This window comes from Delphinapterus leucas, chromosome 8 (genome assembly GCF_059928025.1).
Source record: "Delphinapterus leucas isolate spDelLeu-1000000601 "Yukka" chromosome 8, BTC_Dleu_Yukka2, whole genome shotgun sequence".
Taxonomy (NCBI): domain Eukaryota; kingdom Metazoa; phylum Chordata; class Mammalia; order Artiodactyla; family Monodontidae; genus Delphinapterus; species Delphinapterus leucas.
This window is the reverse complement of record NC_143136.1, coordinates 1,117,872-1,130,382: the sequence shown is the minus strand read 5'-3', so window position 1 is coordinate 1,130,382 and position 12,511 is coordinate 1,117,872. Positions and strand designations below refer to the sequence as shown.

Genomic DNA, 12,511 nt, shown 5'->3' with positions numbered 1-12,511 from the left:
ATGTGTGTTTATACACGTGGAGCATATATTTTCTAAAGTGAGTCTTTCCGGGAGCTAAGCCAGAATCAGCAAACTGTGGCCCTGGGCCAAATCTGGCCCACTGCTTCTTTTGTAAATAAAGTTTTATTAGCACACAGCCACACCCTTGTAACCGCCTTCTCACCACCACAGCAGGGCTGAGTAGTTTTAACACAGCCTGTAGGTCTGCCAAGTCTGAAATGTTGGCGCTCTGGTCACATAAGAAAAACGCTGGGGCCCCCTGAGCCCAGCCAGGTGTACCAGGCTGGGCATCCTTCGGGGACGGAGAGGGAGGGGCGGCTGGAGGGCAGAGGGCAGCTTGCCAAGATCTGTTTTTCACTGACTGGACTTTGTTGGCTCCTCCTCTCCCACCGAGGGTTCAACACCCCTGCTTCCAAGCCTTCACGTGCAGGACAAGCATTGATAACGGCCTGGTAACAACGACACACAGCAAAAGACAGCAGGTGGAGCAGAAACCCATCGACCAGGCTCACCTCCTGGACGCCCCCGTGTCCTCTGGTGCCCGTCGTCCAGTGCAGGGCCTGCTGGGAAATGCTCCGGGCACTGACCGCGGCCAGTGCGGCCCTGGGGCACAAGGCGGCAGGTTGGGTGAGGACCATGGCCTCCCACCCACTGCTGGTGGCTCCCCCAGAAGCCCTGAGTAAGCCCCTGTCCCTCCCCAGCCGGCTTCTGCTGGGGCCTGGCCCCTCTAACCTGACCCCCCGCGTCATGGCGGCTGGGGGGAGGCAGACAATAGGACACATGCACAAGGAGATGTTCCAGGTAGGCCACTGAGACACAGCGGTCAGTGCCCTGAGTGGCCTTCTCCCCGGGGTGGGAGTAGGGGAGGCGGTGACCTGCATGTCCACTGCCCCCAGATCATGGACGAGATCAAGCAAGGCATCCAGTACGTGTTCCAGACCCGGAACCCCCTCACGCTGGCCGTCAGTGGCTCAGGGCACTGCGCACTGGAGGCCGCCCTGTTCAACCTCCTGGAGCCGGGGGACTCCTTCCTGGTCGGGGTCAACGGCATCTGGGGGCAGCGGGCCCAGGACATCGGGGAGCGCATCGGTAAGAGACGGTGCGGGCGTGGGGTGCGGCCCTTCTCTCCATCCTTCCCCAAAGGCCTCCCTCCTCCGGCACGAAGCCTGGAAGCCCCCCTCTCCAGGTACCAACCTCGGGCCCTGAGCACTTACCCCCCTTGGAGGCCCTTCACGCATCCCCCTGCCTGCCAGCCTGCTGTCTCCTCCAAGTGGGCGTCGGGATGCTCGAGGGGCCCCCATCCCCCTGGTCTCCCGGAGTTTGGGGAACAGCTATTTCCGGAGCCCGTGGTGGGGACGGCACTGCAGGGACTCCTCTGGTCTCAGCACGAACCCAGAGCATCCCCGCAGCTGTCTGAGGTCCCCAGGGGCCACCTCCACTCTGTCACAAGACAAGGTTTCAGAAGCTGACATCCCCCCCTCAAAATCTCAGAAACAGCTCTGTTTCTAGAGCTGCAAAATACAGAGGTATGGACAGGGTTTCCACTTCCAGAGTAAAATTTACTAAAGGAAGAGACAGAAGTCGAAAGCCCTAGGGTGCATTGGGTTTAATGATTTACCGCGGGTTTGGAAACATCACGGAACCCCTGCCTGGTGAGCTCCACACGTGGCCACACTCGGTCCAGGTTAATGGACAACCCCCGACAGCCCGAGGGCATCCTGACCCCTCACCGGGGCCCCTCCAGTGCACATGCCGGTTTTCAAGGGGAGCCCGGGTCAGGCAGGGTCCAGGACCCTGAGCGGACCTCGGCCACCCTCCTGGCCTGGGCAAGCACCTCCCCTGCCTCCACCACACACCTCAGGCCCCTGAGGCTGGGATGGTCCTAGGGCCTCCCTGCCTCCTGCATATGACACTGGGGGCCTGCTGTGCACGGGGGTGCAGGGCTTCAAGAGACAGAGCAGGACAAGGGCCTGCCTCCCTGGAGCCCCAAGGCCCCAGAGGGGGCAAAGCCTGCTCCCGCACCCACTCAATCCTTCACCCAGTCATCCATCAAATGCATGGCCCCTCTGAAGCTACCCTCTGCTGGGAAGCACCCATCTGCTCAGCCTTGCACAGATGCTTCTCTACTTCCCATGTGGAGAGGGCTGCAAAGGACCAGGGTGCCCTGGCCTGGCTGGGCTCAGGGAAGGTGGGCTGGGGAGGGGACAGTGGAGCTGAGGGACCCGCTCTCATCAACGGCACCCCGGAACCTGGATTCACCGAGCACACTCCACCTTCCCCCTCCAGCAGCGGCTGGGGGCAGGCATGGGCGGCCCTCACAGGACCCACCTGCTCAGCCCGGCCTCTGTCCCCAGCACTGGCTCCCCTCAGCGTGCGGGGACTGCTCACCACTCACTCTGCCCCCAGGAGCCCGTGTACACCCCATGATCAAGGACCCTGGAGGCCACTTCACGCTGCGGGAGGTGGAGGAGGTATGGGGGGTGCGCCGGCCCGGGGAGGGGGCCAGTCAGCTGGTGGGGCAGGAGGGGTTGAGGGGCATCCAGCTCCCACTGCCCAGATCTGCACTGTCCCTGGGGAGGAGGACAGACGGAGGCCCCTTCCCCACACTGCGTCTGCCCATGGCTGTAACCTCTGTCCTCTCAGGCCCTGGCCCAGCACAAGCCCGTGCTGCTGTTCCTGACCCAGGGGGAGTCATCCAGTGGCGTGCTGCAGCCCCTCGATGGCTATGGGGAGCTCTGCCACAGGTGAGCCTGTCCCCTCAGGTGGGCCTGTCCCCACAGGTGGGCCTGTCCCCTCAGGTGTCCGCACAGGTGAGCCTGTCCCCTCAGGTGAGCCTGTCCGCACAGGTGAGCCTGTCCCCTCAGGTAAGCCTGTCCCTCGGGGGAGCCTGTTCCAGGGTGGCAGTGCTGGGGGCAGAGCCAAGCACAGCTCAGACCCAGCCTGAGGACAGGGTGGGAGTGTGGTGGGCTGCTGGCCGGTCCCCCCAGCCTCTGCCGTGTGATGGTGGTGCAGGTCTTCGGGGGTCCTCCTGGCTCTGGGCCGAGGCTGGATGGACCCTCCCATCTGAGAGCAGGGTCAGGTGTGCCCCCAGCGCCACTGCCCTCCTGGCCCCATGACTAGGGAGGGCTCAAGCTGACCCTGCAGCCTTGGTGCCAGGGCCTGCCCCCCTTGCCCCGAGGTCCCAGAGCCCCAAAGCAGCACCGTCCTCCACTGCCTTCCGCCAGGTTCCCCTACCCCTGCACGGGCTGCCCAGGGCCTTGCGTGGGGTCAGGAGGGATTCCCTCCTAGGACCAGCAGTTGTGCTCTGGACAGCTGACCACAGGATGGAAGGAGAGAAGCTCCACCGACAGGCAGGGTCACCCCGGCAGGGCTGCCATCCTCCATGGGGGCCTCGGGCCCACTGGGCACAGCCCAGCCAGGACCACCTGCCGCCTGGAGTCCTGTCCAGTGAATCAAGCTCACAGATGTCACCTGGGCTATGACTCCCATAGGTCCACGTGGAATACTCTTTGTGCCTTTTTTAAAGAAAATGTGGAGGTGGAGGAAAGTCAGAGGTTTCAGCTCAGGCTGTTTCTGGACTCTGTCCTCCCCATGCTCTGGACTTCTGCCCTGTGGGCTGTCAGCAGAAGAGATGCAGCCTTGTGCTAGGCTGGTCCCTGGACCCCACACGGCCCTTGGGCCTGAGCAGTCAGAGCACCCAGCCAGCCCCCAGGACACAGACTGCCTGGCTGGCCTCATGAGTACCTGGGTCCGGCCACCTGGGGCCCCCAGGGTGACGCTCGCTGTGCCGGGGGCTCACCCAGGTTCAGACACAGAGCTGGTCCCGGGGGGCTGAGAGCCCCGGAGGAGGAACCCTGTGGGAGGTGGGAGGCTCCCCCTGCTTCCCCGGTGGCCCTTCTAAAGGCTCTTAAGGCCCCTCCAGAAACCCCACCCCGGGGCAGAGTCTGAAGCCCCTCCTGCCCTCTGCTGCCCCTCCCCGCAGGTACCAGTGCCTGCTGCTGGTGGATTCAGTGGCATCCCTGGGCGGGGCCCCCATCTACATGGACCAGCAGGGTAAGGGAGGGCCCCCCGCCCAGCCACCCGCCGGTGGCCCGAAGCGCCAGAAGCCCTGGCTGGGAGGTGTGCTGTACCAGGGCCTGCGTGTCTGTCAGCTGCACACGGGATTAGGCGCTGGTCCCCACAAGGCGTGGGAGAGCCACCAGCTCCTCACGGGGCAGGACACACTCCATAGACTGGCCACACCCCGTGTTTCTGCTGGGCTGTTGGGCCAGGACCGGGCGGCAGGCGGGAGGAAGGGACCCTCCAGGGGAGGCATTTGGAAAGGCACTCAGAGCCTTGGAAGAGGGGTGGGGGCAGTGCCAGGGCCCCTGCCAATCAGGGCGGAGACCCCCCCTAACGTCTGTCACACGCCGGGAGCACCGCTGACATTGTCACCTGCAGGCCAGCCCGGGGAAGCCTTCCAGGCCCAGCATCTCCTCAGGGAGGAAAGCCCGGCTCCACTCTGGGTGGTGCTGTGTCCACGGCTGCCCGGCCCACTTGGCCTGGTCCGCTTTTGCCTCTGCAGAGGGCTCTGCTCCGCGGGATCCAGTGCTGAAGGGGGAGCCTTCTGGGCTGACCCCAAACCACTGCTCTGAAAGGACAGGCACACTGAGGGGCCCTGGGGATGGGAGCAGGGGGGCAGTGCTGTCCCCGGGATGCCCACCCTGGGCCTCCAGGCTGGCTGCCCCCACCGTGGAGGGAGAAGCCGGGCAAGGAGGCTCCAGCCTGAGGCCCAGGCCGCGGAGCAACAGGGCCAGGCTCAGGACCTCTGGCCTTCACTGCCCCCACCCCCTGGCCTCCACGGGACCTTGTGGGTCAGCAGACGTCAACCTAATGTCAGCAAGGTCGCTCGTGTTGCTGCTCCTGAATATTCATTGCTTGTGTGAACACCCCCACTTCACCCCTTTCCTCTCGGGAGAACTTTGGGTCCGCCCAGTTTTAGGCTTTAGGAATGAACCGTAAAGAACATTCCGGGTCCACCCGTCCGTGCACCTGGGCACGCAGTTGCCTCGGGTCCCCACCCTCAGGGAGTCAGAGACGGTGCAGGGCTTGGATCTGAATCCTGGTCCTTCGTCCTCCCGGCTTTGGGCTTGACCACCGCCCTCTGCTGCTGCCCCATAATTTGAAACTCCCCTCAGGCTGTGTGGGAGCCCGGGGGACGGGCACTGAAAGATGTGAAGCAAAAACCCGTTTGCTGCTCCACCCTCCGCCACCCCCCACTCTCGCCCAGCGCTTGACCCCAGACGTGTGGGTTTTCCACACCAGGCAGATGCTAACGGGTGCCCTCGTTAGCTCAGCCCACCTGCAATAGCGTCGGACCCCACAGGGTAAGGGTCTAGTCCTCCAACACTGTCCCTCCCATTTCCGACACCAGTTGCATGGTGGGTCCCAGGTTCCCGCAACTTCTGCTGGACTCTCAGGACCTGGGCTGGGCAGCACCCCCGTGACCCCTCCCCCACGTGGGGCTCGGCCCCTGAACATGTGCCCCTCCCCTCCACAGGCATCGATGTCTTATACTCGGGCTCCCAGAAGGTCCTGAACGCCCCTGCAGGCACCTCGCTCATCTCCTTCAGCGACAAGGCCAAGTGAGTGTGCCCCGCCCCCAGCCAGGGCTGGACGGGCAGCAAGGCCAGGTGGCCCCGAGGAGGGAGGGACAGAGCAAGGGAAGGGACGGCTCCTCGGGCCGTGCTCTGCAATGCTCCCCCCAGCCTGGACAGGTGCCCGCCCTGGACAGGTGAGCCCATTCTCTGGGTTCCCAGGGAGCGGGGTGTCTGGGGCAGCCTGAGGGCCATGCGTGTGGCCGAGCGGCCTGGCCAGGCTGGCCTCCAGAAGGCGCTCCTCATGGACCCGGGGCTTGTGTATGGGCTGCGGGGCCCAGCGTTCCAGCAGGTCCCTGGCCTCAAGCCAAGGATGGGGGGCAGTGCCAGCCCGCTGCTGCCCCCACCCTGGCTCAGCATCCAGGAGCAGATGCGGGAGCTGCTCCCCGGGCTAGGCACAGGCCCCTTTCACCCGCTGCAGCCTCAACACCCCCCATGTCCCTGCTGTCCAGACCCTGAACCAGGCCTGGGTGAGCTGGGGGAGGGGATTGAGGACCGGCCCCAGCAGGCCGTTACCGTGAGCTGCACCCAGGTGACGGAACAGAGAGGATGTGAGGTGAGATCTGGAGGTCTTTGTGGGTGGGCGCAGTCTGAGAGGCCTGGAGGCAGGTCAACGAGGCATCTGGGTCTGAGTCCGGAGGTCAGACCGCGGCGCCGGTCTGTTCACGTCCACCTGGAGCTGTTGGAGAACCCCTGTATTTAACGGTTCAAGGTCAGCCAGCATCGCCTGGGACCCGAGAGCAGAGGAGCCCACGGGGGTGCAGGGGTTGGGGAGACCAGGGGGAAGGAAAGGAGAGAACAGGACGGGCCGGGTGGGGAGGAGAGGGCTGCCAGGGCAGCCTGGGGTTACCTGGCCCGGGGACGCAGCTCTTCCCAGGCTGCCCCAGAGGCCCCTCCGGCAGACCCCAGCTTCACAGTTTCTTCCCCAAGGCTGCACTTCTTCTAGGCAAGGTGAGGCCTCATCTTTAGACCCCCAGCCTCAGTGTCCTCTCTGTCACTTTCTTACGGGTGTACTATTTTTATTTTAATTACGTTTAAATTTCACCATTAAACACTGAGCGTAAGTATATGCTGACCCTATGTTCAGATTTTTGAAACAAAGATAAATGGACGGATAAGGGAAGTGAGCAATAAATGTACCATGTATCAAACAATTAGAGAAAATCTCAGGGGTCACCTAATTCTGTGCCTTTATCCATTAGGTATACATTTAGCATAGGGACCAGCCAGGTAACTGGAGGACTGAACAGAGAGGCCCTTGACCTCAGACCTGAGACAAGCCAAGGATTCTGCCCGTGTATAAAAACCACTGAATTCGGAGGAGCAGTAGTAAACAAGGATAGGCATTAAGGAATGGAGTCCCACCAGCTGGGATTGTGGGGCCAGCCTGCAGTGAACGGGGCTGCCTGGAGCCTGGAAATGTTGCAGCTCAAGTCCGGGCCTGTACGTTAGAACAGCAGTCTGGAGGCTCCACGGGTAGTGCATTCTTCAAATTTTCCGGGTTTTCCAACAAGTTCCCAGGACACTTTCCTCATACAGGATCCCCTCTGCCATTCTTACGTGTTTGAACTCACCATGTAGCAGACCCTCTGGTCCCCCTTTCTCTGACCTGAGCAATGAGTTGGGGTGACTCCATGGGAATCAGCCCGGCCCGAGTGACAGGCGCACACCCTCGAGGCAGAGGCACAGCTGGGCCCCAGGGGCCTGAATACAGACACGGGGGTCCTGGGGGCCCCACCCATCTGGCTCACTTCTGAGCAATGGGGGGCTGGGGGCATTCAGGCTGATTCTCCTCCCCAGAAATAAGATCTACACTCGGAAGACCAAGCCCTTCTCCTTCTACCTGGACATCAAGTGGCTGGCCAACTTCTGGGGCTGTGACGACAAGCCCAGGATGTGAGAGAGGGGGCGGGGCTGGAAAGGGGGTGGGTGGGTAGGGGGAGGGAAGTGCTAAGGGATGGGAGCCTCCACCCTCATGCCCTCACACCCCAGCTGGAGCCCCGGGATTCACCAGTGCCAGGCCTTCAACGCCCCCAAAGGGGTCCCCCCCATTCCTCCGAGGCCCCCCAGTCATGGTCCCCACCCCGCTTTCCATGGGCCCTCTCCTCCCAGAAGTCCCAGCGCATCTGCAGGCACTTTGGACCTGGCCTGACACATCTTCCCAATCCTGGGCCTTGCTTTACCCATCTCTCGGGGGGGGGGGGCAGGGGGGCTCTCTGTGAGGTGACTTTGACCCTAACCCGAGGCCCCTTACGTGACACACGTAGACAAGGACACCAGGAACTGCGCCCTATGCAGTGGGCCCAGTGGGGCACTGGGGCCACAGGTGGGAGCCAGCGCCTGGTCTCCAGCCCAGTCAGCCTCTTCCCGCAGCCCGGCCAGTGCCCTGCTCTGAGCCAGGCTCTCCCCACATCTGGCTGCAGGTCTGTAGCCCCCAAGCTGGACCGCGCTCCCCTGGGTGGGGGCCGACCCGTCGTCAGAGAGCCTGGGCCAGCTGGGGCTGGGAGAGACACAGTCACTGCCCTGGCCCCGCCCAGTGACCTGGCCACGCCCTCCTGTCTTCCAGATACCATCACACCACCCCCGTCGTCAGCTTGTACAGCCTGAGAGAGAGCCTGGCCCATCTAGCAGAGCAGGTGAGCAGAGGGCAGCCGAGCGGCGTGGGGCTGGGACCCGGCAGGTGCTGAGGCTGGCGAACCGCTGGGCGGCCCCCACCGCCCCGAGATTCCCTCAAGCTGATTGGGGGCAGGGGGTGAGAGGGATGCTAAGACTCGGAGAACTGCTGGTTGGTTTGCTGAGGGGCCCGCAGGAAGGAAGAGGTGCTGGGGGCCTTGCTGGAGAGTAGCCCTGAGTGGGGAGGGAGATAGGCTCTGGGCAGGCATGGGGGGGGCGGGGGGTGGTGAGCCGGCTGCCAGCTGAGGGTAGAGGCCCCGGAGGACAGAGCCCTGAGGGCAGATGCGGCGACAGGGCAGGCGTGGACCCCCTTCCAGGCCCTAGGTTCTTAGTGACGTGCTCAGCGCGGGCCTGGCTGAGCAGAGGGCCCAGGTGGGAGGAAGAGAGGGCGGGCGGCCAAGAAGTGGAGCCAGAGGGCGGGGGGGTGTGAGACCACCGTCAGGAGGCTTGGCTGTGCCCTCGGCCACTACCCGCTCCAGGGTGTGGGCAGGAGCCACGTGGGGACAGCTGGGTGTGACCACGACCAGGGTGGTGCCTTGGCCCAGTGCAAGGTCCACACTCTCGGGACCCAGGAGGCCAAGTCTGGCCCAGGCCAGGAAACACAGCCCCAGGACGGCCCCCAGGGGCCCTGCCAGCTGCCGGTCCAGAGGCCGGGAGAGACCTGGGCCGAGGCCTGCCTCCAGCGAGGCTGCAGTGCTGCACCAGCCACGTCTGCCCCCTGCGTCCACTCACGTCGCCACCGGTCCAGGGCTGGGCTAGACTCGAGGTGTCCCATGGGCTGGGTGGCCACCTGTGCAGCCGAGAGAGAGGCCGGGAGCTGACACTTGCGGGGCAGGGGACTGGGCCACGGCTGTGAGCTGTGCCGGCAGGAGAGGCTGGACCCCCGTGGAGTGGGGACTGTGGGCTCAGCGGCTGGGAGGGCAGGAGGCAGCGCGCAGCCCAGAAGCCTTTCTGCCCCCGGCCAGCCCCCCACCTCTGGCCAGGTCGTCCCCACCCCTCCCAGGGGCCTGGAGGATCCAACAACCGGCTGGGCCGCCACGTCCCCCTCCCAGACCCAGACTATTTCCACCTCCCTGAGATAGCCCAGGCCCGGCCCCTGGGGCAGAGTCAGGGCCCTGAACCTGTGGCTCCAGGGGGCTCCCGAGGCGCTCAGGGTCCAGGCCAGGAGAGGAGTCCCTCCCCCGGCCAAAGTTGCCCCCCCCCCGCCGGTGGATGCCAGCCAGTTTCTCCCTCTCTGCCCACCGAGGAGGGCCCCCAGGCCACCCTGCCCACCCCACTGCCCTCTCCCCACCCAGGGCCTGGAGAAGAGCTGGCAGCAGCACCGCGAGGCCTCAGAGTACCTGCACGGGCGCCTGCAGGGGCTGGGCCTGCAGCTCTTCGTGAAGGATCCGGTGAGGAGGGCGGGGGCAGAGGGCATCACATGGCAGTGGGGGGAGGGCGAGCTCCTGTCCAGCCCCCTTTATGGATATGCAGTTCTGGTGGGGGCAGGGGCGGTCCTGGGGTCCCCGTCATTGTCACGCTTTCCCGGCCTCTGGATCTCAGGACATTTAGTTGGATGCCTCCACCTCCCCCAGAGCCTCTCCGTCTGGAGTAGTTATGGGTGCTCCCTGAGCTGGAGGACGCCCATCGGCCTCCAGAACGCCAGCCAGACACCATCCTGGAGGGGCTGGGGGTAGGGGGTCAGCTGATAAGCCAGCCAGACACACAGAGGGGTCCCTGGAGGCTGGAAGCCCTGCCCTGAGCACCAGCCAGTAGGCGTGGCTCCTGGGGCGGTGGTGACCTCGCTCTCCTGGGGCCCCTTCTCCGTCCCCCACATGCACCCCTGCCCGCCCCTTTGGAGCCTGCGGCCAGGGCTGGCCAGGCCAGGGCAGGTGGAGCTGGCTGTGATGGCATGAGGTGGCTGAGCCCGGCCTGTCCTGCAGGCGATCCGTCTGCCCACCGTCACCACCGTGGCCGCACCTGCGGGCTACGACTGGAGAGACCTTGTCAGCTACGTCATGGACCACTTCAGCATCGAGATCACGGGCGGCCTCGGGCCCTCGGCGGGGAAGGTGAGGGGGGCCTTCTGTGCTGAGTGTGCCACATGCAGGCCGAGGTCAGCGGTCGTCTGCGGACCCGGGACAGCAGGGCATCAGGAAGGGAGCACCTTCTCTGAACCCCGGGGGCTGTACGGGGAGTGACCTAGGCCGCGTGGACCCTCCCGCCCACTTCCTCCCGCACAAGGGGACACCAGCTGGCTCTGCCCTGACCTCAGGCACAGCCAGGCAGGGCCGCAGACAGAGGCTGACATCTGCGCCCGCCCCGCCCCCGCCCTAGGTGCTGCGGATCGGCCTGCTGGGCTGTAACGCCTCCCGGGAGAACGTGGACCGAGTGATTGGGGCCCTGCAAGAGGCCCTGCAGCGCTGCCCCCGGAACAAGCTGTGACCCGACTGCTTGTCCCATGCTCACGCAGTGACTGGGGTGGGGGGGCCAGGGGCAAACAGACTCTGCCAGGGGGACAGCCCCGGGGACAGGACAGCTGCTGACCCAGCCCGGGTGAAGGGGGGAGGGGCAGGGCCGGGCAGCTGCCCCCGCCCCCCAGGGGCCCGACCCCTCCGAGTGGAGCTTCCTGGATGTGGGCTGTTTGGACCCTCAGCGCCTCCCCAGCGAGCGGCCGTCCCCATAGGTCACTGGCCTGTGAATGTTCAATAAAGACGCCTCTGGTCATCTGTCCTCACTATGTGGGGCCGGGCTGCGGAGGAGTCTGGCAGGAAGGCCCCCCGCTCCCTGACTGCACCTCTGTTGCGGGGAGCTCAGGGAGCGGATCCTCGCCCGGGCCTCCCCAGGGCTGGAGGATGGGGTGTGTGACCGTCAGCTGGGCCGGGCGCCCTGACACTGCACACCCTGGGCCCAGACCTTGAACCTGCAAAACACATCCTCACGTACGACCTCCACGGAAGGCCCGCAGGGTCACGGGACTAGGGCACCAAGATGTCCAAGGACAAACAGCCAGGACTCGAGCCCTGAAGACTCAAGGGCACACCACAGGCACGCAAGCCACTGCAGGCGCGGAGCGTCTGGGAGTTCACAGCCCTGGGGCCACTCTGCCCTCGAATGTGCAGCGAGGGCGGCCCCCAGCCCCCAGCCCCTCCCCCTCCTCTGCCTGGCTCCCCCTGACCCCTGTCCCTTCGCTCCTGCCCCTCACTGGTTTCTGCCTATGCCAGGCTCCCTCGCCTCTCCTTCCTGGGAAGGGTCAGGCCAGGCCAGAGCAGCGTGTGCTGCGGCCACAGCCACGTCCACACTTCCAGGTCCTCACGCAGAACCTCCAGTCCTAAGAACCTCCAGGATGCAGGCCACTTCTCCCTCTGGTTGAGATGAACACCCACACCCCATGCAGCCCTGTGTCTTTGTGGAGGGCTGGGGCTGGCTGGCTCCACCCCGTTGCTCACCCAGCTGGGCGCTGGACACAGCTCTGGGCACTGGGGTGGGGCTCTGAGCAGACCCGAGGCCCGCTGCCCGTGGTGCTCACAGCCACTGGGAGAGATGGCACTGATAGGGGGACCCAGACACTGTCACAGGGTAGCTGTGATCAGCACAGGAGCTGAGAGGCCAGAGGGTCTGAAATCCCACTTTTAAAGTCCTGTTTGCTCGTGTGTTTTTGTTACGGTCTGTGCTGTTTGGCTCCTCCCTAGGAAACCTCTGCCTGCCGTGAGGTCCTCAAGACCTGTTCCCACGTTTTCCTCTAGAAACCTTGTGGTGTCAGGTTTTATGCTGAGGTTTATGACCCACCTCACGTTGACTTTGTGCGTGGAGGCGAGAAGGGGGCAAGGTGCATTTTTATCCAGACCGATACCCAGTCTTTCCCATGTTTGTTAAATAGCCCTTCCTTCCCATCTAGTTGACACGGCCCCTTTGCCAGCTGACCATAGGTGCAGGCCTCCTTCTGCCTCTGTTCCCGTTCGTTGCTCAATTTATCCGCCCTTATGTCCACACCACACTGTCTTAAGTACATCAGCTTTATAGAGAGTTTTGAAATCACGTAGTGCGCGTCCTCCAGTTTCATTCTCCCTTTTAAAGATTGTATTTCCTATCCTAGATCTTCTGAATTTGCATATAAATTTTAGTCATCTTATCTATTTCCTCAGAATAGCTTACTGGAATTTTGGTGGGAATTGCACTAAATCTATATATCAAGTTAAGGACAATGGAAACTATTAAAATAT

At 63.9% G+C, this 12,511-nt stretch overlaps 1 protein-coding gene across 1 annotated transcript; it reads left to right on the top strand.

The window, feature by feature from the left end:
* The first annotated feature begins 562 nt into the window (after positions 1–562).
* AGXT (alanine--glyoxylate aminotransferase) lies at positions 563–10,777 on the top strand. Its single transcript, XM_030760430.2, has 11 exons — positions 563–801; positions 897–1,089; positions 2,407–2,471; positions 2,644–2,744; positions 3,983–4,053; positions 5,540–5,624; positions 7,437–7,532; positions 8,203–8,272; positions 9,605–9,700; positions 10,232–10,360; positions 10,626–10,777. Exons 1-11 carry the CDS (start codon positions 571–573, stop codon positions 10,731–10,733), a joined length of 1,245 nt encoding a protein of 414 aa, XP_030616290.1. The 5' UTR covers positions 563–570; the 3' UTR covers positions 10,734–10,777.
* The last annotated feature ends 1,734 nt before the right edge of the window (positions 10,778–12,511 follow it).